At 46.1% G+C, this 21,393-nt stretch overlaps 1 protein-coding gene across 3 annotated transcripts in view; it reads right to left on the bottom strand.

Moving 5' to 3' along the window:
• Positions 1-21,393, bottom strand: part of mcc (MCC regulator of WNT signaling pathway) — a 351,584-nt gene that overhangs the window by 121,734 nt on the left and 208,457 nt on the right. For all 3 annotated transcript variants that reach the window (XM_062478461.1, XM_062478464.1, XM_062478462.1), the window contains 3 exons: positions 11,566-11,712; positions 10,883-10,972; positions 424-572 (listed from right to left, as the gene is read on the bottom strand). In XM_062478461.1, the coding sequence (XP_062334445.1) occupies positions 424-572; positions 10,883-10,972; positions 11,566-11,712 (386 nt within the window). The remainder of the gene's footprint in view (positions 1-423; positions 573-10,882; positions 10,973-11,565; positions 11,713-21,393) is intronic.

The following is a 21,393-nucleotide window of genomic DNA, read 5'->3' as shown; positions in this document are numbered from 1 at the left end:
TTAGGTTATAAAGAATACCCGGATTAATACCATAACTGTTTTGCTGTTATTGGTACGTTAACTGTTATGTAATGTTAAATTATTGTAGTTGGGTTAGGTGGCTTAGGTTTTATTGTGAATTTGTTATGTACATTTGTTGTGTTTTGTATTTACTTATATTTCTATATTTAAGTATACTTTAAACTTTTAACATATTGTTCAATTTCAATTAAATACAATTTCAATGAAAAATACGTTCTTTAATGTCACCCACTGTCATTTTGAGGCTCTTTTTCTTCTCTTTTTTTATTGGTTCAGGCACCGTTTAGGCACCGTATTGATTTGGTACCCCTATCGTTAAAAAAACAAATGATACAGGTTGCAGGTTGGGTTAGAGTTATGGTAACCCTAACAACTTGAGAACTGTAGTGGTAAAACATTCACCTGTTTAGTCTCTCTGTCTCCACCTCAAACTCCCTGATCTTGTTCTCAGATATGGCTGAGCCGTGGGAGTAGAGGGTCTGGAAGATCTCCTGGATGTTGGAACAGTCCTGCAGGGAGTGTGCCAGGTGCTCCGCTACATTACTGGATACCTGCAGCGAAATGGGCCACCAGGGGATAATGGACAAGTGTCATAGGGGGATTAAGGAGAAACATTTTGCATCATGCACATGCTCAAGTTGATGACATTCCCTCTGCTTTTATCCCATCTTACTGTCCTTCCTTCAAGGGCAGCCAAGAACAGTGCCAAGAACAATGATCAACCTTATCAAGGGTTTTTGGGGCCAAGTCCAAATGCTCACCCATGTCCTGGCCAGAGGGAGGAGAGCGATCCCGAGATATAGTTCAACTGAGCACCAAACCCTTCTGGCAACTGCACTGTGCCACAATTCCACAATTGTAACACAATGTGTGTTTGAGGACATGAGTGTGGGGGGATGGAACATTAGGGAGAGAGTGTAAGGAAGGGAGGGAACACACACTCAAGCATGCAAAAATGAATCTATGGAAGACACCTCTCTCAATTATGGGCTAAAGATTTTGATAATTTTAATAGGAAAACCCACCAGGCATCATGAGGATAGATGTTTGGTCACACACACACACAAAACCATCCATCCATCGTCAACCGCTTATCGGGTTTCGGGTCGCAGGGGCAGCAGCTCCAGCAGGGGGCCCCAAACTTCCCTTTTCTGAGCTACATTGACCAGCTCTGACTGGGGAATCCCAAAGCGTTCCCAGGCCAGTGTGGAGATATAATCTCTCCACTAGTCCTGGGTCTTCCCCAAGGCCTCCTCCGAGCTGGACGTGCCAACTTTCATGAACATAGAAGAGAATAGGAACGAAAATTGGCTGGTAGATCGAGAGCTTTGCGTTCCGGATCAGCTCTCTTTTACTGACAACAGTGCGATACAGCAATGCAATAACGCCCCCGCTGCCCTGATTCTCCGGCCAACTTCCCGCTCCATTTTCCCCTCACTCGCGAACAAGACCCGAGGTACTTGAACTGCTTCACTTGGGGTAAGAACTCATTCCCTACCCGGAGTAAGAACCCCATCGGTTTCCTGCTGAGAACCATGGCCTCAGATTTAGAGGTGCTGATCCTCATTCCAGCCGCTTCACACTTGACTGCGAAACGATCTAGTGAGTGCTGAAGGTGAGGACCATCATGGACCGAGGATGACAGGAAGACCACATTATCCGCAAAATCAGCGATGAAATTCCCAGCCCACTAAACCGCAACCCTTCCCCAGCACAACTATGCCTCGATATCCTGCCCATGAATATCACAAAGAGGATTGTTTACAAAGTGCAGCCCTGTCGGCGACCAACCCCCACACGGAACAAACTTGTCTTCGTGCCGAAGACGTGGACACAGCTCTCGCTTTGGGTGTACAGGGATTGGATCGACAACTCCAGAGAAAAATAGAGTCCATCCCCTATCCAGGAGTAAGGATCCAGAGCAATGACTGTGCATGGAGGTAAGACCCACCAGATCCAACTGGTAGCGTTTCACCTCACGCACCAGTTCCGGCTCCTCCCCCCCCCAGCAAGGTGACGTTCCACGTTCCCAGAGCCAGCCTCTGCCGCCGGTGTCTGGTCCATCGAGGCGCCTGGCCTTCACTGCCACCCATGTAGCAAAAATTGTATTTTATAAGCACAGCAAAAGAAGAAACGTCACTTTTTCAGGACACTATTTTTAAGATAGTTTGGAATTGTTTTTTGATTTAATTTTAATGGGGTTTAAACCCTTTACAAGGGTTACAAGGTGAAATGGGCTTAATGTTTTCCATGCTTTTTCAGTTAACCATAAACATGTGGAACAGTCATGTGACGGCCGCACCATATGTCGCACAGCAGCCTTAACATTGATAACCTTTACACTTCTATAACCTTTCCCAAATGTTACTTTCTGTTATTATTTTGACCAAATGCATTGACATACATATCAAATAATTACATTACACATAGGCTTAGATCTTTAGAGTTTCTTTTCTTTGTCTTACATGTTTGTTGGTCAGAGCATGGCACACTTCCTGGTTTTGATTAAGGGACAAGTGGTGTGAATGGGCTGGCCTAATGAACTGGAGGAGGGGATGGGAATGTACCAGGTCCCTAAGAAGAGCAGGGGGGTTATGTTATAGTATTTGTTTAGTTAGAGAAATGCTTGCCATAACTGAAGATTTTGAAATGTTTCTTCCCCCATGTGTCTATTGGTTTGACCTGTTTGTATATATACTCTCCAAGTCTCAGAGAGGGGGTTCATTCAGCTTGGTTGTGCGCTCAGGCATGCGCCTGTTTTGGAAACAATAAAGGGATTATTCTACCTACGATTCCTCATGCTTCACTTAGGTCCATCACAAGTCGTTAAGATACTAACTGCTTACAGACAGCAAACAATTAAGGTCACAGTCATCTCTCACATGCCTCCACAGGCGAATTCCAGACGAGATTTCATATGATCTTTTTTCAACAGTGGCTTTCTCTTTGCCACTCTCCCATACAGCTTCGACTGGTGAAAACCCAGGCAACAGTTGTTGTATGTACAGTCTCTCCCATCTGAACCACTGAAGCTTTTAACTCCTTAAGAGTGGTCATAGGTGTCTTGGTGGCCTCCCTCACCAGTCTTCTTCTTGCCCGGTCACTCAGTTTGTGAGGACGGCCATCTCTAGGCAGATTTAACCCTTGTGTTATCTTCGGGTCATTCTGACCCATCAGTCATTGTGACCCACCGTCATATTGGGACAAATTTACTGCATACAAAAACAAAGTGAAGCATTTTCTTTTAACCGTTGGGCTGTCTCAGACCCCCCACATTGCAAAGGTTAAAAGAAAATTATTTTTATTTGTTTTTGTATTGGGTAAAATTGGGTAAACAACAATGGTTCGTTATGAACCTTTGGGTCATGTGACCCGAAGGCAGCACAAGGGTTAAACAAGTGCCAGACTCCTTACGTTTATTAATGATGGATTTAACTGAACTCCGTGGGATGTCCAGTGAGTTGGAAATCTTTTTGTAGCCATCTCCTGATCTTTTCTCTGAGTTGCTTGGCGTGTTCTTTTGTCTTCATGTTGCAATTGCAGTAGGAATACTGCTGTGAACAAAGCAGACTTCATCCCGGCGTTTGCATCCCATGCTTCTCTTCACGCCCTTGCGCTGACAGAGACATGGATCCGCCCAGAGAACACTGCAACTCCAGCTGCTCTCTCCGTCAACCACTCGTTCTCTCACTCACCCCGCTCAACCGGGCGAGGTGGTGGGACAGGTTTGCTCCTTTCCCCACATATTAAATACACATCCACCCCACTCTCTGTTACTGCCAAATCATTTGAACACCATTATGCGATGCTAACTGATCCTATCAAAGCATTTTTAGTTTTCCTCTACCGCCCACCAGGGCCGCTAGCCGACTTTGTGGAGGAGCTGGACATGCTCCTCAGCGTCCTCCCGGATGATGGAACATCGCTGATACTCCTTGGGGACTTCAACATCCACCTCGAAGGAACGCAGGCCGTCGACTTCAAGTCTCTTCTGACTTCCTTTGACCTGAAGCTGCTGAACACACCGGCGACCCACAAGGCAGGAAAACAGCTCGACCTCATCCTGACACGTAACTGTATCACTGACTTAACCTCTGTAACCCCACTACACATTTCTGATCACTCCTTCATCCAATTCTCTGTCTCTCTCCCCCCAACTCCTCCTACCTCCCCTCCCCTCGTAACTTTCCGCCGCAACCTCCGCTCCCTATACCCCTCCCATTTCTCCTCCATTGTAACATCTTCCCTCCCTCCCATTGACGAGTTTATGTGCCACCCCACCAACACCCTGTTATCCACACTAACTGCATCACTCGACACTCTCTGTCCCCTGTCAACCAGGCCTGCGCGATCTTCTCCCTCCTGCCCGTGGCTCACGGATGTGATTCGTGAAGAACGGTCCATCCTTCGGGCAGCTGAGAGGAGATGGCGCAAGTCCAAAGATGGTCTGGACCTCGATAAGTATCACTCCCTCCTGAAATCCTTCTCTGCCCGCATAACTGATGCTAAAACCCACTACTTCCTGAACAAAATTAACTCTGCCTCAAACCCTCGCAAACTTTTCTCTACCTTCTCCACCCTTCTTAACCCACCTCCCCCTCGACCCTGACAGCAGACGACTTCGCCTCCTTCTTTGAGAAAAAAGTTGCTGACATTAGCAGTCGGTTCCCTGAACCCACCTTTCCTACCCACTCACCCTCTATGACTGACCCAACTAAATGTCTAAACGCTTTCTCCCCTGTCCGAGGCAGAGATCTCTGACCTCATTCTCTCTCATCGCCCCACCTTCTGTCCCCTTGATCCAGTCCCCTCCCCTCTCTTTCAAACCATCTCTCCCTCCATCATAACTTTTCTTCTCCATGTCCTTAACTCTTCTCTTACTTCCGGCACTTTCCCCTCTGCCTTCAAACAGGCCAGAGTTAGCCCTCTACTCAAAAAACCCTCCAGTAACCCAGCTGTCCTCCAGAACTACAGACCAGTATCACTACTACCCTTCTTTTCTAAAACAATTGAACGCGCTGTATCTAACCAACTGTCAAACTTCCTCTCTCAGAACAACCTGCTTGACCCCAACCAATCGGGCTTCAAGACTGGCCACTCCACAGAAACTGCTCTCCTGTCAGTCACCACGGCCCTCCAGTCTGCCAGAGCGGCTTCGAGGTCATCCATCATCATTCTGCTGGACCTTTCTGCAGCGTTTGATACGGTTAACCATCAAATCCTGCTGGCCAGACTTTCTGAGATGGGCATCACTGGCACTGCACTTCAGTTGATCTTATCCTACCTGTCGGGAAGATCCTACCAGGTCTCCTGGGGAGGCAAAGTGTCAGGCCCCCGCCAGCTCTCCACTGGTGTCCCACAGGGATCCGTCCTTGGACTCCTCCTCTTCTCCCTCTACACCACCTCGCTTGGACCAATCATCACCTCCCATGGCCTCTCCTACCACTGCTATGCTGACGACACGCAGCTGTACCTGTCGTTCCCCCCGACTGATCCGGGGATCTCAGCTAGGATCGAGGCCTGCCTCACAGACATCTCCGCCTGGATGACCGAGCACCACCTCCAGCTGAACCTCGCCAAAACAGAACTCCTCATCATCCCGGCCAAACGCTCCATCTCCCATGATCTCTCAATCACCCTGGGATCGGCGACGGTGACCCCTTCATCCTCTGCCAGGAACCTCGGGGTGACCATGGATGACGAGCTCTCCCTCATGGCCCACATTGCTGCGGTCTCCCGGTCGTGTAGATTCACCCTCTACAACATCCGGAAGATCAGGAGATACCTATCTGAGCATTCCACCCAGCTGCTAGTCCAAGCACTTGTCCTCTCAAAGTTGGACTACTACAACTCGCTGCTCGCCGGTCTCCCAGCATGCGCAACCCGCCCTCTTCAGAGGATTCAGAACGCGGCGGCCCGTCTGGTCTTCAATCTACCCAGACGCTCCCATGTTACCCCGCTCCTCATCTCCCTCCACTGGCTTCCCATCACGGCCCGTATCAGATTCAAGACTCCGGTACTGACCTTCCGAGCGGTGAACGGGACTGCACCCGACTACATCAACCCTCCAGCCTTACACCCCCCCCCCCCCCCCGCCACCTACGGTCTTCTTCTGACAACCGTCTGGTGGTCCCACCGCTCAAGAGCGCCCGGTCCCAACACAAGCTCTTCTCCTGTCTGGCCCCCCAATGGTGGAATCAACTCCCCACCTCCATCAGGGACACTGTGACTGTCTCCCCACCTTCAAGAAAAGGCTCAAGACGCACTACCGGGAGTACAACGGCACTTAGGAATGCTTGGCTGGACCTGATGTTAGTTTCCTCCAGGATCACAATGACTCGTATTGAGACTTGTTGCTCTTGTTGGTTAGTTGTAACGGTTTCTAATTCTTGTACTCGCTGTGAAATATTTTTACTGTTGATTGTTTTTTCTACAGGTACACTCTTGCACTCTTGTGGGGAGTTTCATGTTGTTCAATTGTAACTTGTTTAACTGCATGCTCTTATGGTTCTTCCCTTTGGCACTTATTTGGTTTTCCACAATGTATGCTTCATGTTTTGGCTGCTCGCAATGTTTGGGGCTATCTCGTTGTTATGATCAGTACCCTATGCCCTTTTGTAAAGCTCTCTCTTGGAAGTCGCTTTGGATAAAAGCGTCTGCTAAATGCATAAATGTAATGTAAATGAATACTGATGAACCAGAGACTGGACCGCCCAGACACAGGTCATTTTATATTACAATCACTTGACACACATCAACTGCACTCAGATGATCTCCATTTCACTAATTGTGACACTGCTGGTATCAACTAGCAGGACCTCTGTTGAATTAGGTCAGTCACTTTAAAGGGGTCATTGATTGCAGAACCGAATTTACCTTGAATAACGACAGTTCAGTGGGTAAAATGGACATACAGTGAACCCCAAAGTCCATTGACACCTCTTTCCTATGCAAATCTCACAATTAAAAAATATAGCTGTAAAACGGTAAGTTTTGAAAAAGCCACCGAACCACCTTTTTTGGCTCTGGTCTGTACCTTTGTCACGCCCCAAAATTTGCTGCGCGCTGCTCTGTGTACTTCCACGGAATTACAAAGAAGAACGTTTTTCAAGGATATTGAAAATGTACTATGGTCGTAAATGCATTGTTCTAGCCTGTACAGGGAATTCTGACACTTTTCAGAGTCTTCCCAAGGAACCAAACACTCGACGGGCTGTGATGTTTGTCCAATGGAGACCAATGGAAGACGCGGAACTGTAGGCAAAACTTATGTTTCTCTGTTTCGTTGTTCTCTCTTTTCTGTGTTGGAGTTCTTTTAAGAGCTTGATGGCATCAACATCCAGTCTGATATTAAAAGATCATTAACTTGAATTGTGTCTCTTCATTTTAATACCCACGCACGAAAATCCAGGTTGAATCAAGTAGCTACAGTACTGCTAGCCCATGGTGGTCTCCTTATAGCAATGCTACTACCATGCTAGCAGACATCCCAACCTGCACAAACTAATTACAGGGAGGTGGCTTCTGTGGCTACGCATATATGCGACGTTACGCTGTGAGACCCGCATTCGAACGATCACATATGTGCGACCTACTCCTTAACGCAGGGTTCTCCAATCCTGGGGTCTCATTTATAAAACTGTGCGTAGGATTCTTAGTAAAAGTGTACGTACGCCCAAAAGCCTAAAATGGCGTACGCCAAAAAAAAATCTGATTTATAAAACCGTGCGTACGCACACCTGTAAGCAATGTTCCCTTTATAAATCACAGACTACCCACAAGTGTGCGTACGTGAATCTGCATTTTACCCCGCCCTGAACACGCCCATTTTTAACCATAAATGGTCAATGCAAAGCACCTCATGAATGCTAATCCAGTATATTAATGACCCTGGCATGCGATTGTTCTTCACGGTGAATCATGGCGCATGACAACTTCTCAGACACAGTTAACCTATTGGTGGAGGCCCGAAAACCACATTATTTGGTGGCCGTTGGATCACCAATAAAAAAAAACTGTGCGAGTGGCATCAACTGTGCCAGTGATACAGCAAATCGAGATACAATTTGAAAACAAAAGTGTTTTGTTATGAACAAGTAGTCTATTGAAGTCTGGACTGATAACGAGGACGTAGAGTGTAGCGATTGCGCGGGATCTTAACGACTGTATTTCCAGTTTTTGACATATGATGATATATGCACAGTATTAAAGAAATATATTTAGTTATACAATGTGTTCTGCAGTTATCTAAAGGTAGGATATGTGATGTTATCCTGTATTCCATGCAGTCGGGCTCGGGCATCTCCCCCTCCTACATCCCGTAGTGGACAATCTGATGGTGAGACATACAGCGCTGAATTTTGATTTAAAACTTGAGTTGGATTGTACAAGGTGTTTATGGAACAATTATCAGTCAGTACAAGCGCAAATAACACTGCTGGATTTAATCTTCATGATAATTATGAAATCGAGTGAAAAAAACGTGTGTAAGGAAAACAAATCGTAATAAATATTACGAGTAATGTTCTTCCCACATTCACTTTCTGCAGTCTGACTACAGTACGGTCATCTGCGTCGCCAATTCCAACTGCTTCCAAAATGTGCGTAGGCCTACGGGAGGGTCAGAGTTTGCGTGGAGGACTGCACATTCTCCCGTCAAGTTCGTTTTTTATAAATTTACATTTACATTTAGTCATTTAGCAGACGCTCTTATCCAGAGCGACTTACAGTAAGTACAGGGACATACCCCCCCGAGGCAAGTAGGGTGAAGTGCCTTGCCCAAGGACACAACGTCATTTTGCACAGCCGGGAATCGAACTGGCAACCTTCTGATTACTAGCCCGCTTCCCTAACCGCTCAGCCACCTGACTCCAGTAAATCACAACCTTTGCGTGGAAAGTGGCGTACGCACATTTTCAGCCCCGTTTTGTGCGTACGCATGCTTTATAAATGAGACCCCTGGTCCTCGAGGGCCGCTGTCCCGCATGTTTTAGATCAGGATTCTCCAATCCTGGTCTTCGAGGGCCGCTGTCCTGCATGTTTTCGATGTTTCCCTGCTCCAGCACACCTGATTCAAATGAATGGGTTGTTATCAAGCTCTGTGGAAGCCGGGTAATGACCATTCATTTGAATCAGTGCTTGAGGGTGGCTGGAGAGACAGAGTCCGGCCCAGCTGCTTTGCAGGGATTCTGCCTCTTGAAAATGCTGTTAACTTCACCCTCCTGAATGGAGAGAGTCGTCACTGTAAAGCTTAGAGCGACTGTAGAGCGACGTACAGTAAGTACAGGGACATTCCCCATGAGGCAAGTAGGGTGAAGTGCCTTGTCCAAGGACACAACGTCATTTGACGCGGCCGGGAATCAAACCAACAACCTTCTGATTAATAGCCCGATTCCCTAACCGCTCATCCATCTGACCCCAACAATTCAAACAAATACAGACACGTGGGGGAAGACAAATGTCAAAAGCTTCAGTTATAGCAAGCATTTTTCTAACTAAACAAATACTATAACATAACCCCCCCTGCTCTTCTTAGGGACCTGGTACATTCCCATCCCCTCCTCCGGTTCATTAGGATTATTCACACTACTTAATCAATCCCTTAATCAAAACCAGGAAGTGTGCCATGCTTTGACCAACAAACATGTAAGAAACAGATCTAAGCCTATGTGTAATGTAATGGGAGTCAGATGGCCTACTTGCCTCGGGGGAATGTACCTGTACTTACTGTAAGTCGCTCTGGATAAGAGTGTCTGCTAAATGACTAAATGTAAATGTAATTACTTGATATGTGTATGTGCATAATGTCTGTCAATGCATATGGTCAAAATAATAACAGAAAGTAACATTTGGGAAAGGTTATAGAAGTGTAAGGGTTATCAATGTTAAGGCTGCTGTGCGGCACATGGTGTGGCCGTCACACTCTCCCTCCTCCATCCCTTGGAGATAGTCTGGGTCAGGGATAGGGGTTGGGAAATGGCTGTTCCCACCGTAGCCACCGGGAATTGGAGTCACTACAAGGGAAGGTCTGGGATAGGCAGCTGCCCAGGCTGAAGACCCTTGAAACCCCTTCCTGCGTTTGTAAGGTTTTCCTGCCCCACTGGAAGAGGCAGCAGCAGCAGGGACCTTCTTGCGATGCAACCTTCTTGCATGTGTCCACCTTACAGCTTCTTGCCCTCCTCCAGTTTAGCGAAGCACTCAGATGCTTTGGCCACCGCAGGTCCAAAGATGCTTTGCATTCAGGGGAGCCGTCTTGTCCACGTCCTTCATGGCCTTGATGGACAGCCAGAGGTGACGCTGGACCACAGTAGCAGCAGCCATAACACGACCAGAAGATATGGCCCCCACAAAGAGTGTGGCGTGGAGCAAGATCTCGGGGAGATCTATCTTAGTCGATGGATAAAATGTATGCATATTTGAATTGCAGTTGATTTAATGAGATACACACCTCAATAATTTTGAGGTGTTTAAATTAAGATAATTTGTTTGTTTGTTTTTTTTTGAAAAATTATAATAATACAACTTTACATCAATCATAAGTCACCTGGTTGTTGAGTCATTCACATCTAAGGGCTCTGGTCGAACCAAGGCTGAATACTTTTTCTACTCTTAACTGTCACATCAGCATTGGTGTCCAATGTGTTTAGTCCTGTCATGTTGACTCTCCCTTTTAGACAGATGTCAATTTGGCTCTGTGACTACATCTGCTGCTGGTATAACAACAACCCTGTTCCGTGTTCGTACCTTTTCATAGAACTACATGGCGGCATAAAGACACAATATTCCTGCCTTGAAAAGGCTGCATAAAAGGGGCTAGAGTCTTTTTCCTCATAATTCCCTCTCCCCTCTAGAAAACACTTACCCCAATACTGCTGATTTCAGAGCCCAGCACCGGTCTCTCTGTTGAAGATGACTCTGAACGTGTTTTGGAGAGCTTCACCCTTTCAGCCACCTGCATAAGACAAGACATGAAACCTTCAAAACTATTCACATTGCTACAACAGAAGAATAAAAAATGTGTGGGGTGTATAGTCGTATTATATACTGCCGACATGGACACAAACAAATGCAGAGTCATGTGTATTGTGAAATGGTGAACAAGCATCTAAAGAAGCTGCTTTTCTCCAAGTGTACATGTAGCGCTTGTATTTTTGGGAAGGCCAAGAGTAATGTATTCCCTCCAAAGTCATGGATGGACTAAAACCCCAAAATAAGTGCACAAACACAGAATGTGTTGTGATCTTTTAGCCAATCATTTCTCCCTTACTGTCTAGACTGTCAAGACCAATTCTTAGGCCACTACTTATCAGTGTGTGATAAAGAAAATATGTGAGATCATTGGAAACAAAATAGTAGTAGTAGTGCATTTTGAGTAAGGCTAACCATATTCTTACAGAGATAGACTCCATACATTCACCAACAGTGAGTGTATTCGAATGCTCATCTGTGCATGGCACGTATCCACGTGTCACTGTACAAGTCATGTAATTAATGTACAGCTATGTACAAAAATGTGTAATGGTATGCGTGCATGTCTCTCTCTACCTTGGCAACAGGTATGTCGTTGCTGCTGCTGCTGGTGCTGAGCTCCCCTGTGCTGGGATTGATGGGTCGTGAGGCTGGGGTGACACGGCCAGGACTGGATGGACCCCCGGGCTGAGATGTCTGGAGACGTGTCTGGAGTTCCCGCACCTGAGGAGACACACACATTATAGCTGTACAACAATGTAGTCAAACATCCCAGGAACTCTAGCTCTTGATTATCTTTGAAAGTGTTGTCTTAGCTAGGCTCTGACCAGGTCTAAATTTGGGACAGTGGTGATGTCATGACTGCAGAGAGAGGAAGGTACTGTACAGCATCTTTGGAGTCACTTGCCTGTTTACAGGCTTCTACTCTCGCCCAATATTAAGCTTCAAAGAGCCTCAAAAGATGAGACCTTTCTATGCCTTGCCTGGGTCTGGGTGTAGGGATCTGCATGCAAGTCAGGATTTGGTGCATGAGAGACCCTTGTTAATGCCAACCTATTGGCACAGCCACCTACTGAATAAGTTTCAAACACACTATGGAACAATGTTTTACTGACAACAGCTGACAGCGCTCTACTGACACAATGAAGCTCTAGTCACCATCGCCTAGGACATTTTACTTGCCAGACTTTTTACATGAAATGCATGAACAATGCAACTATGTCTTTAAAAATGCATAGATTTGTTATGGCTCTCCTCCTAATTTTCGACTACTCATCTGACTGTGTGTGTGTGAGTTGGCTCGGCCCTCCCTCATGCAGTATAATTGGTTGACACCGCTTGTATGATTGACAGGAACAGAATGTGAGGCTGATCAGACAGTCGAAACAAATGTGTGTGCGCCTTTAGGCCAATATAATTATTTTATTTTTTTCTTTGAATTATTTAAGTATTTTAAATACAATTAAAATCATTCATTATTTCATTATTACATAATCATATAATTTCTATAGACTATATTCTTGCATATTCTATATGCTTGTTTCTGCACGTTTTCGAGGAAGCTACTATATGCCAGCAGCGGTAAGAAAGTGCTTGCTCGTCATGTCAGAGCCGCTGCCCATGCACTCAGGGTTCTAAATTAACAGGTGTTAATAAAAACTCACTAGCCAGTTTGGCCGGTGATACATTACATGAATGATACATAAGGCTCTGTTCTCGGCATGGTTGTCGATCATTTATCCCCCTGGCAGTACTTCCTAAGTTTCCCATGAACACTGTGCCGTAATGCTACGTGATAACGTTTTATACGCCCATTGGCTGCGCGCAGCTGAAGTGAAACCGGCGTGAGAAACCGTGAAAACGAATGGAGCGTCCACCAGAAAACACAAGGAAGAAGTAAAACGAAGCATAGCGGATCATATGAGGTAATAAGAGCTAGCTAGAGTAGTAAAGTAAAGTAAAAAGTTAACTTAATGCGGCGGTGTTTAGGACAAACTTCTGGGGGCGAGAAGAGGAATGAGGCAGGGGATGAGGATATTGATAGCACTAGAGAAACGAAGAAAAGAAAATGTAATGCCAAATAGCTGACGGGTCGGGAATGGCTTGTGTTTGACAATGAAAATGTTGTCATGTTTTGTAAGGATTGCCGCATGTAGTCTACGCATAAGAAAAATTATGTTGCTTACTGACACAGTCTTCTGTAATGTAAATACACTGTTCTTAATAAAGAGTATATTAGGTCAGTTTAATTAATGCCTGCTTAGGACAAAACGTTACTGTAAATGCATGGGCAGGAGTCAATCTCATGACGCGAATGGACGTTTTAGCCATTTACAATAAATCATGTCCTTACTTAGTCACGTGTTGGTGATTTCACATACCCTTGCATCATACTTCTGTGCTTCATTGGGTGTGCTTTGCCTTCGGCAAGGGCACAACCTTTGTTCTCTCACATATATATTATTATTTTTCTTATTTCTTTTTGCCCCCCTAAAACTCAGTAAATATTTGGCCTACATAGACAACCTAGGTGTCAAAAGTTTTGTCTTGGTAGCGATTGAGTTGCTTCTATTGGAATTTACGTTCCGTTGCATGGTTTAGGCTCAAGTTAAGTTTTTGTGGCGAAAAGTGAAGCTAACGGTGGCTAATTTGCTAGCCACAGTCACTTACGTTACTAACGTCACTACGTCACTAACGTCACGAAAACATGCGTGACTACCTTTGGCAGAACATTCGTTTCGCATCTGTTAACTTGGGGGATAGCTAGGCTAACTATAGCTTTACTGCAAGGCAGCTGCAGAAACGCCACAAGCAAAGAGGCCAGGGTGATAACTATTTACTCATTTTACTTTGTGATATGACACACAATTGTGATGTGTAATGTACAGTATAAGCTGATATTATTAAGGAAGTACATCTACTTTCGGAAACAGTAGTCTACTGTACTATTTCACTGAAGTATTAGCATCATGACATTAGCCTGTGTTGCCCGGGCAACACATACTACAGTGGTCTATGATGTAGCGTTATCTGTTTTCAATCGTTAAAATAAACATTCCTCACATATACATTTTCGTTGTAGGATTTATTCTGACATTAGTAAACGATTTGTTGGTGAAATTACCATTACCTGTGGTTTCAAACCAGTGTAGCTCACTGCAACGCTGTAGCTTACGCGAGACACACTACAAAAACATCTACACTACACAGCTGTTTAGGAAGTCAAACGGCGACAGAACATGTTCGGCACTCCCCTTACTTAAATCAAAAGTCTATCTAACTACTAACCTGAACTTCATTGCCACAGCCTAAACGTTGTCAATCTGTTCATGAAAATAATTAATTTCAGCCTAAACCGTACAACGGAACGTTAAATCAAATTCAACCAACCAACTAATCTTCAAAGGGGGTTCTTTATTAATGAATGAATGCAATGAGTAGGCTAAATGCCTGAAAATATCATGAGAAGGGAAAAACTTAAAATGACGTTTAAGTCATAGAGATTAGGTCAGTTTTTACACCGGTCTGCCAAATGTATTCGTTTTGATTCAACGATGAGGCTGCCTCTTGCAGGGGAAATGAGAAGACATCTATTTCATTCTACACTTCACTCGTATTTTCAGTTGTAAATGAGCAGCAAAAAAAATGCTTTTAAATCTATGTAATCTTTATAAATAATAAGAATGCATTTTTATATAAAATATACAGAAATATCAGTTGTAAAAATGTCATTCAAAAACGGACCCCTGTGCAACCGACGCAAGCAAGCACACCCTACAATTTCCCCAGAAATTGTACCCTCTCTAGTTTTACTTCATTTTCTGTGTTTTTCATGCCAACAAAGTTAATAAAATGATCAAATGCATTCAGTGAAACTCATAATTGTTCTTATTTTCACCAGAAATAATTTGGCTAGTGGAAATTACCAGCCACATTGGCTGGTTATCAAAAAAGTTAATTTAGAACCCTGCATGCACTCAAACTTACCACGACGTTGCCGGGAGCAACTGTGACAGCTGACACACCGTTGTCTATGACTGACCGAGTCTGCGACTTAAAAATATGTTTGTGCACATAAATTACGGAACATGACTTGTCATTCACAATTTCTTAGCCACTGGTACCCTGTGTAGAAAACTAGCAGAAGACAAAAAAGCGTTACTCTTCAACCCGAATGTTGTAACACGAATAAAGGAGGCAGCAGGCAAGGAAACTACATGCAAACAATCATTGTTTCATACACCGCCAGGCATTGGCATGCAAGGGCATACCCCCCCCTGCCCTCGACAAAACACTGAGCGAAGTCATTCGCGTTGTAAACTTCATTAAGGCCAGCACACTTAACAACCGGCTGTTTGATCAATTGTGCACTGACTTGGGAGCAGAACACACACACTTACTGTTTCACACTGAAATGCGCTGGTTGTCCAAAGGCAGAGTTTTGACCAGATTCTATGAACTTAGACATGAAATCCATGCGTTCCTCATGCAGAAAAAGTCAGCTCTTGCCGAATTATTCACTGATGATTGGCTTCTCAATTTGTCTTATCTGGCCGATATCTTTTCATCCCTCAACGAACTGAACTTGAAATTACCGGGACGTCACGACAATGTTTTCCTTAATTGGAAAAATGTTCAGGCTTTCCAAAAGTCCTTGAAGCTGTGGCTTGCACGACTCAGAAGGCCAGACCCAAGTCACTACATGTTTCTCACTGTGTTGCAGCACGTAGAAGAACATGATGTTGTGGCCACACAAGTGAAACACCTCTCTGCGCTTATTCAAACTCATCTCGTTGTGCTTATTGAGAACTTTGATCTCTATTTTCCAACAGAGAGGTATGCCATTCTGAATGATAAAAGGTGGATCCATCCCTTCGAATTTGAGAGTCTTGAGGCTTTGCTTGAGTTGATGCTTAGTCCTGCAGAAGAAACCGAGTTGTTGCAGCTCAGCTGCGATCGCACTCTGAAAAGACGCTATGGATCTGTGACCTTATCATCATTCTGGATAAGCATTTCGTCAGAATATCCTGTCCTCAGTAGGGCCAATATTTCTATGCTTATCCTTTCACTAGTAGTAGTAGTAGTAGTAGTCATCTTTGTCATTAGCTTTTCACTTTACAACTCCTGTGGATTTATTTCCCACTTTTCTGCTTCCAGCGGCAGAATTAGTGGGAATTATAGTCAAAGCCACCCCCGGCTTTGTCCAAGCAGCAAAGCGTCGTAGGAGAGGCAAACGAGCCGGTGCACTGGTGCGACTCCATCGGCGTGGGGCACACACAGCGTTACCGGGGATATTTCTCTCCAACGTGCGTTCACTGAGCAACAAACTGGATGAACTTCAGCTACTGGTGTGGAAAAGAGACTTTCATTCATCTTCCGTTTTGTGCTATACGGAGACATGGCTGAGTGAACTGATCCCAGACTCTGCGCTACAGCTAGCAGGTTTCAAACTGCTGAGTGGATCGTGACCCTGTGCTCTCTGGCAAAACGAAAGGCGGTGGTATTTGTTTTTACATTAACAGTGGCTGGTGTGAAGATGTGACAGTGATTCTGCAGCACTGTTCTCCTGATCTGGAATCATTTTTTATTAACTGTAGATCTTTTTACTCGCCACGAGAGTTTGCATCATTCATTCTGGTTGGCGTCTACATGCCTCCGCAGGCTAGCGTCAACGAGGCTCAACGTGTGCTCGCCAGCCAGATACAGAGTGTGGAGCATGAAAATCCGGATTCCTTGGTTATTGTGCTAGGCGACTTTAACAAAGGCAATCTCACTCAAGAACTCCCCAAATACAGACAATTCATCAAATATCCGACCAGAGAAGGAAACACCTTGGATCACTGCTACTCTACAATCAGCAAAGCATACCATGCGGTCCCCCAAGCAGCACTGGGTCACTCTGACTACGCCATGGTCCACCTGATTCCTGCATACAGGCAGAAGCTAAAGCGCTGTAAGCCTGCTGTGAGGACATCGAAACAGTGGACCAGTGAAGCTATGGAGGATCTGCGGGCATGCTTGGACTCTACTGACTGGGATATGTTCACGACTGCTACCAATAGTCTGGATGAGCTCACAGAGGCCGTGACATCATACATCAGCTTCTGTGAGGACTGCTGTATACCAACACGCACCAGGGTGAGCTACAACAACGACAAACCCTGGTTTACAGCTAAACTCAGAAGGTTGAGGTCAGCGAAAGAGGCCGCGTTTAGGAGTGGGGACAGAGACAGTTTCAAGGAGTCGAAGAACAAGTTTAGCAAGGCGGTGAGGGAGACTAAACGACTGTACTCGGAGAGACTAAAACACCAATTTTTTTGCAAACGACTCTGCTTCTGTCTGGAGAGGGCTCAGGCAGATTACCAACTTCAAGCCCAGAGCCCCCCACTCCACTAACGACTCCCGCCTGGCCAACGACCTGAATGAGTTCTACTGCAGATTTGAAAGACAATTGGACAGTCCTGAACTACCCCTTCCCACCCAGGAGGCCTCCCACCTCCCCCCCCCCCTACAGTGACGACTCTCTCCAGGAGGGTGAAGTTAACAGACTTTTCAAGAGGCAGAATCCCCGCAAAGCAGCTGGGCCGGACTCCGTCTCTCCAGCCACCCTCAAGCACTGAGCTGACCAGCTGTCTCCGGTGTTTACCTACATCTTTAACACCTCCCTTGAGACATGCCATGTGCCAGCCTGTCTCAAGTCCTCCACCATCATCCCGTTGCCCAAAAAGCCAAGACCAACAGGACATAATGACTACAGACCCGTCGCCCTGACCTCTGTGGTAATTAAGTCTTTCGAGCGCCTGGTGCTGGCACACCTTAAATCCATCACAGACCCTCTACTGGACCCCCTGCAGATGCCTACAGAGCCAACAGGTCTCTGGACGATGCAGTTAACATGGCCCTCCACTTCACTCTACAGCACCTGGACTCCCCAGCATCCTATGCCAGGATCCTGTTTGTGGACTTCAGCTCTGCCTTCAATACCATCATCCCCGCCCTGCTTCAGGACAAGCTCTCCCAGCTGAACGTGTCTGATTCCACCTGCAGGTGGATCACAGACTTCCTGTCTGACAGGAAGCAGTGCGTTAAGCTGGGAACACAAGTCTCTGACTCCCGGTCCATCAGCACTGGATCACCCCAGGGCTGCGTCCTTTCTCCTCTGCTCTTCTCCCTGTACACCAACAGCTGCACCTCTAGTCATCCGTCCTGAAGTTTGCGGACGACACCACCATCATTGGGCTCCTCTCTGGTGGAGACGAGTCTGATTATAGGTGGGAAGCGGCCAGCCTGGTGACCTGGTGCAGCCAGAACAACCTAGAGCTCAATGCTCGTAAGACAGTGGAGATGGTTGTGGACTTCAGGAAGAATACAGCCCCAATCACCCCCATCACCCTGTGTGACTCCCCAGTCAACACTGTGGAGTCCTTCCGCTTCCTGAGCACTATCCTCTCCCAGGACCTCAAGTGGGAACTGAACATCAGCTCCCTCACCAAGAAAGCACAACAGAGGATGTACTTCCTACGGCAGCTGAAGAAATTCAACCTGCCAAAGACAATGATGGTGCACTTCTACACATCCATCATTGAGTCCATCCTCACCTCCTCCATCACCATCTGGTACGCTGCTGCCACTGCCAAGGACAAGAGCAGGCTGCAGCGTATCATCCGCACTGCTGAGAAGGTGATTGGCTGAAATCTGCCTGCCCTCGAGAACCTGCACACCTTGAGGACCCTGAGGCGAGCGAGGAAGATTGTGGCCGACTCCTCCCACCCTGGTCACTCCCTGTTTCAGTCACTCCCCTCCGGCAGAAGGCTGCGGTCCATCAGGACCAATACCACACGCCACAAAAACAGTTTCTTCCCTTCCGCTGTTGGCCTCTTCAACAAGGCCAAGGGTTCACACTGACTTCATGACTCAATGCCCTTAAAACACACTGCTTTTTGCACTGCACAATACAATCTTGTACCATTTGTATTTTTTGTAATATTGTATTTTTTGTATTTTATATTGTAAATTACTGCAACTTATATTTTATTTTATATTTTATTGTATAGTTTATTTTAATATAATTCCACTTAGTATTGCTAGTTATGTACCCTTATTATAGTTAGTCCTCATATTTAAATTTTAGACTCCTATATGTTTAATGTTTGCACCTTCCTGCCAAAGCAAATTCCTTGTCTGTGCAAACTTTCATGGCGAATAAAACCCATTCTGATTCTGATTGTTGATAAGGAGTGGTGTATGACTGGGTTGGCTCCTCCTGAAGTCGACAATGATCTCCTTAGTTTTGTCAACGTTCAGGGCCAGATTGTTGGTTTCACACCAGTCCACCAGATGTCTCACCTCCTCTCTGTAGGCCGTGTCGTTGTCATCACAAATAAGGCCCACCACTGTCGTGTCATATGCAAACTTCACGATGTGGTTAGTAGTGGTCTTGGCACAGCAGTCGTAGGTCATCAGGGTGAACAGCAGCGGACTCAGGACACAGCCCTGAGGAGAGCCAGTGCTCAGGGAGATGACATTGGAGATGTTATTTCCCACCCGCACAGACTGGGGTCTGTTGGTGAGGAAGTCAATCAGCCAGTTACATAGGGGGGTGCTGAAACCAAGGGGGGCCAGTTTGCTCACCAGATGCTGCGGGATGATGGTATTGAACGCTGAGCTGAAGTCCAGGAACAACATTCGAACATTCTGTAGAGCGGTTAGGCCGGTAAGCAAACTGGAACTGGTCTAATGTGGGGGGAAGTCTGGAGACAATGTGGCCCTTTACCAGCCTCTCGAAGCACTTCATTATAATGGGGGTGAGTGCTATGGGGCGGTAATCATTGAGGGAGGAGATTTGTTTTTTTTGGCACTGGTATAATTGTAGCAGTCTTAAAACATGATGGTACCACAGCCTGGATCAGTGAGGTTTTGAAGATGTCCTTGAGAACCCCAGCCAGTTGATCGGCACATTCTTTAAGCAACCGTCATGGTATGTCGTCGGGGCCTGCTGCTTTTCGGACGTTCACTCCTCTCAGGGTTCTCCGGACATCAGCTGTGTCCAAATTGAGTGGCTGCTCATTGGGGTGAGGGATAGATTTCATCGCAGGAGTGGTGTTGAGTGCCTCAAACCTTCCGAAGTGGTTATTTAGTTTATTGAGGAAGTTGATGTTGTTGTCACAGGGGAGGGAAGTAGCTTCATAGTCTGTAATGACTTGGATACCCTGCCACATTTGTCTGGTGTTCATGGCATCATGGAAGAAGCCCTGCACTTTCTGACCATGGGCACGCTTTGCAACTCTTATGGCACGGTTCAGGTTGGCTTTAGCTGTTCTAAGTGCCACCTTGTCACCAGACTTAAAAGCGTAATTTCGTGCTTTGAGCGTTACATGTACCTCACTGGTCATCCAGGGTTTCTCATTAGCCTGTGTGGTGATGTTCTTGGTCACACTAACATCCTCCATGCACTTCTGAATGTACACAGATTCAGCATACTCCTCTACCCTCGTATGATGATCGTCCGTAGCAGCTGCTTTGAACATATCCCAGTCCGTGCGCTCAAAGCAATCTTGTAATGCTCCCATAGCGCCTGCAGGCCAAACCCTCACCTGCTTCACTGTGGGGTTTTTCCTGATCAGCAGGGGCTTGTATGCAGGAATCAGCATCACAGAGAGATGGTCTGAGGAGCCAAGGTGGGGGCGAGGTGCAGCTCTGAATGCCTTTTTGATGTTACTGTAGGCCTGGTCCAGCGTGCTCTCGCCCCTGGTTGCAAAATCCACATACTGATGGAAGTGGGGAAACACAGTTTTCATGTTGGCCTGGTTAAAGTCTCCTGCTACAATAAAAACTCCCTCTGGATATGTAGATTGCAGTTCACTGATGGAACGGTATAGAACATTCAGGGCTTCTCTGGTGTTTGCGCTGGGGGGAATGTACACTGCTGTGACAATGATAATCGTGAATTCCCGGGGTAAATAAAAAGGCCTGCATTTTACAGTCAGCAACTGTACATCAGAAGAGCAGTGACTTGAGACCATCTCCCCATTGTTACATCAGTTGTTATTGGTGTAAATGCAAACACCGCCACCCCGGGATTTACCAGTGAAAGAGCTGCTCCTATCCGACCGGAATGTTGTTAGCCCCTCTATGCTAACTGCATCTTCTGGAACGGATGGTTTTAACCATGTTTCTGTGAGAATTATGGCACAGCAGTCTCTCATCTCCCGTTTTGTTGTTAATTCCAGCTTCAAGTAGTCCAGTTTGTTCTCCAGGGAGCGGACGTTGGAAAGAATGATGGAAGGAAGCGGCGTTCTCCGTGGGTTAGCATTTAGTTTAGCTATTAGCCCTGCTCGACATCCCTGCTTTTGCTTCCTGTCACTCCGCCTTCATCCCCTACGCTGGCGGACACCGGTGGTACGG

The sequence above is a fragment of the Osmerus eperlanus genome, chromosome 14, assembly GCF_963692335.1.
Source record: "Osmerus eperlanus chromosome 14, fOsmEpe2.1, whole genome shotgun sequence".
NCBI classification, from domain to species: domain Eukaryota; kingdom Metazoa; phylum Chordata; class Actinopteri; order Osmeriformes; family Osmeridae; genus Osmerus; species Osmerus eperlanus.
Note: the sequence above shows the minus strand (reverse complement) of the source record. Positions and strands in the feature narration are given on the sequence as shown.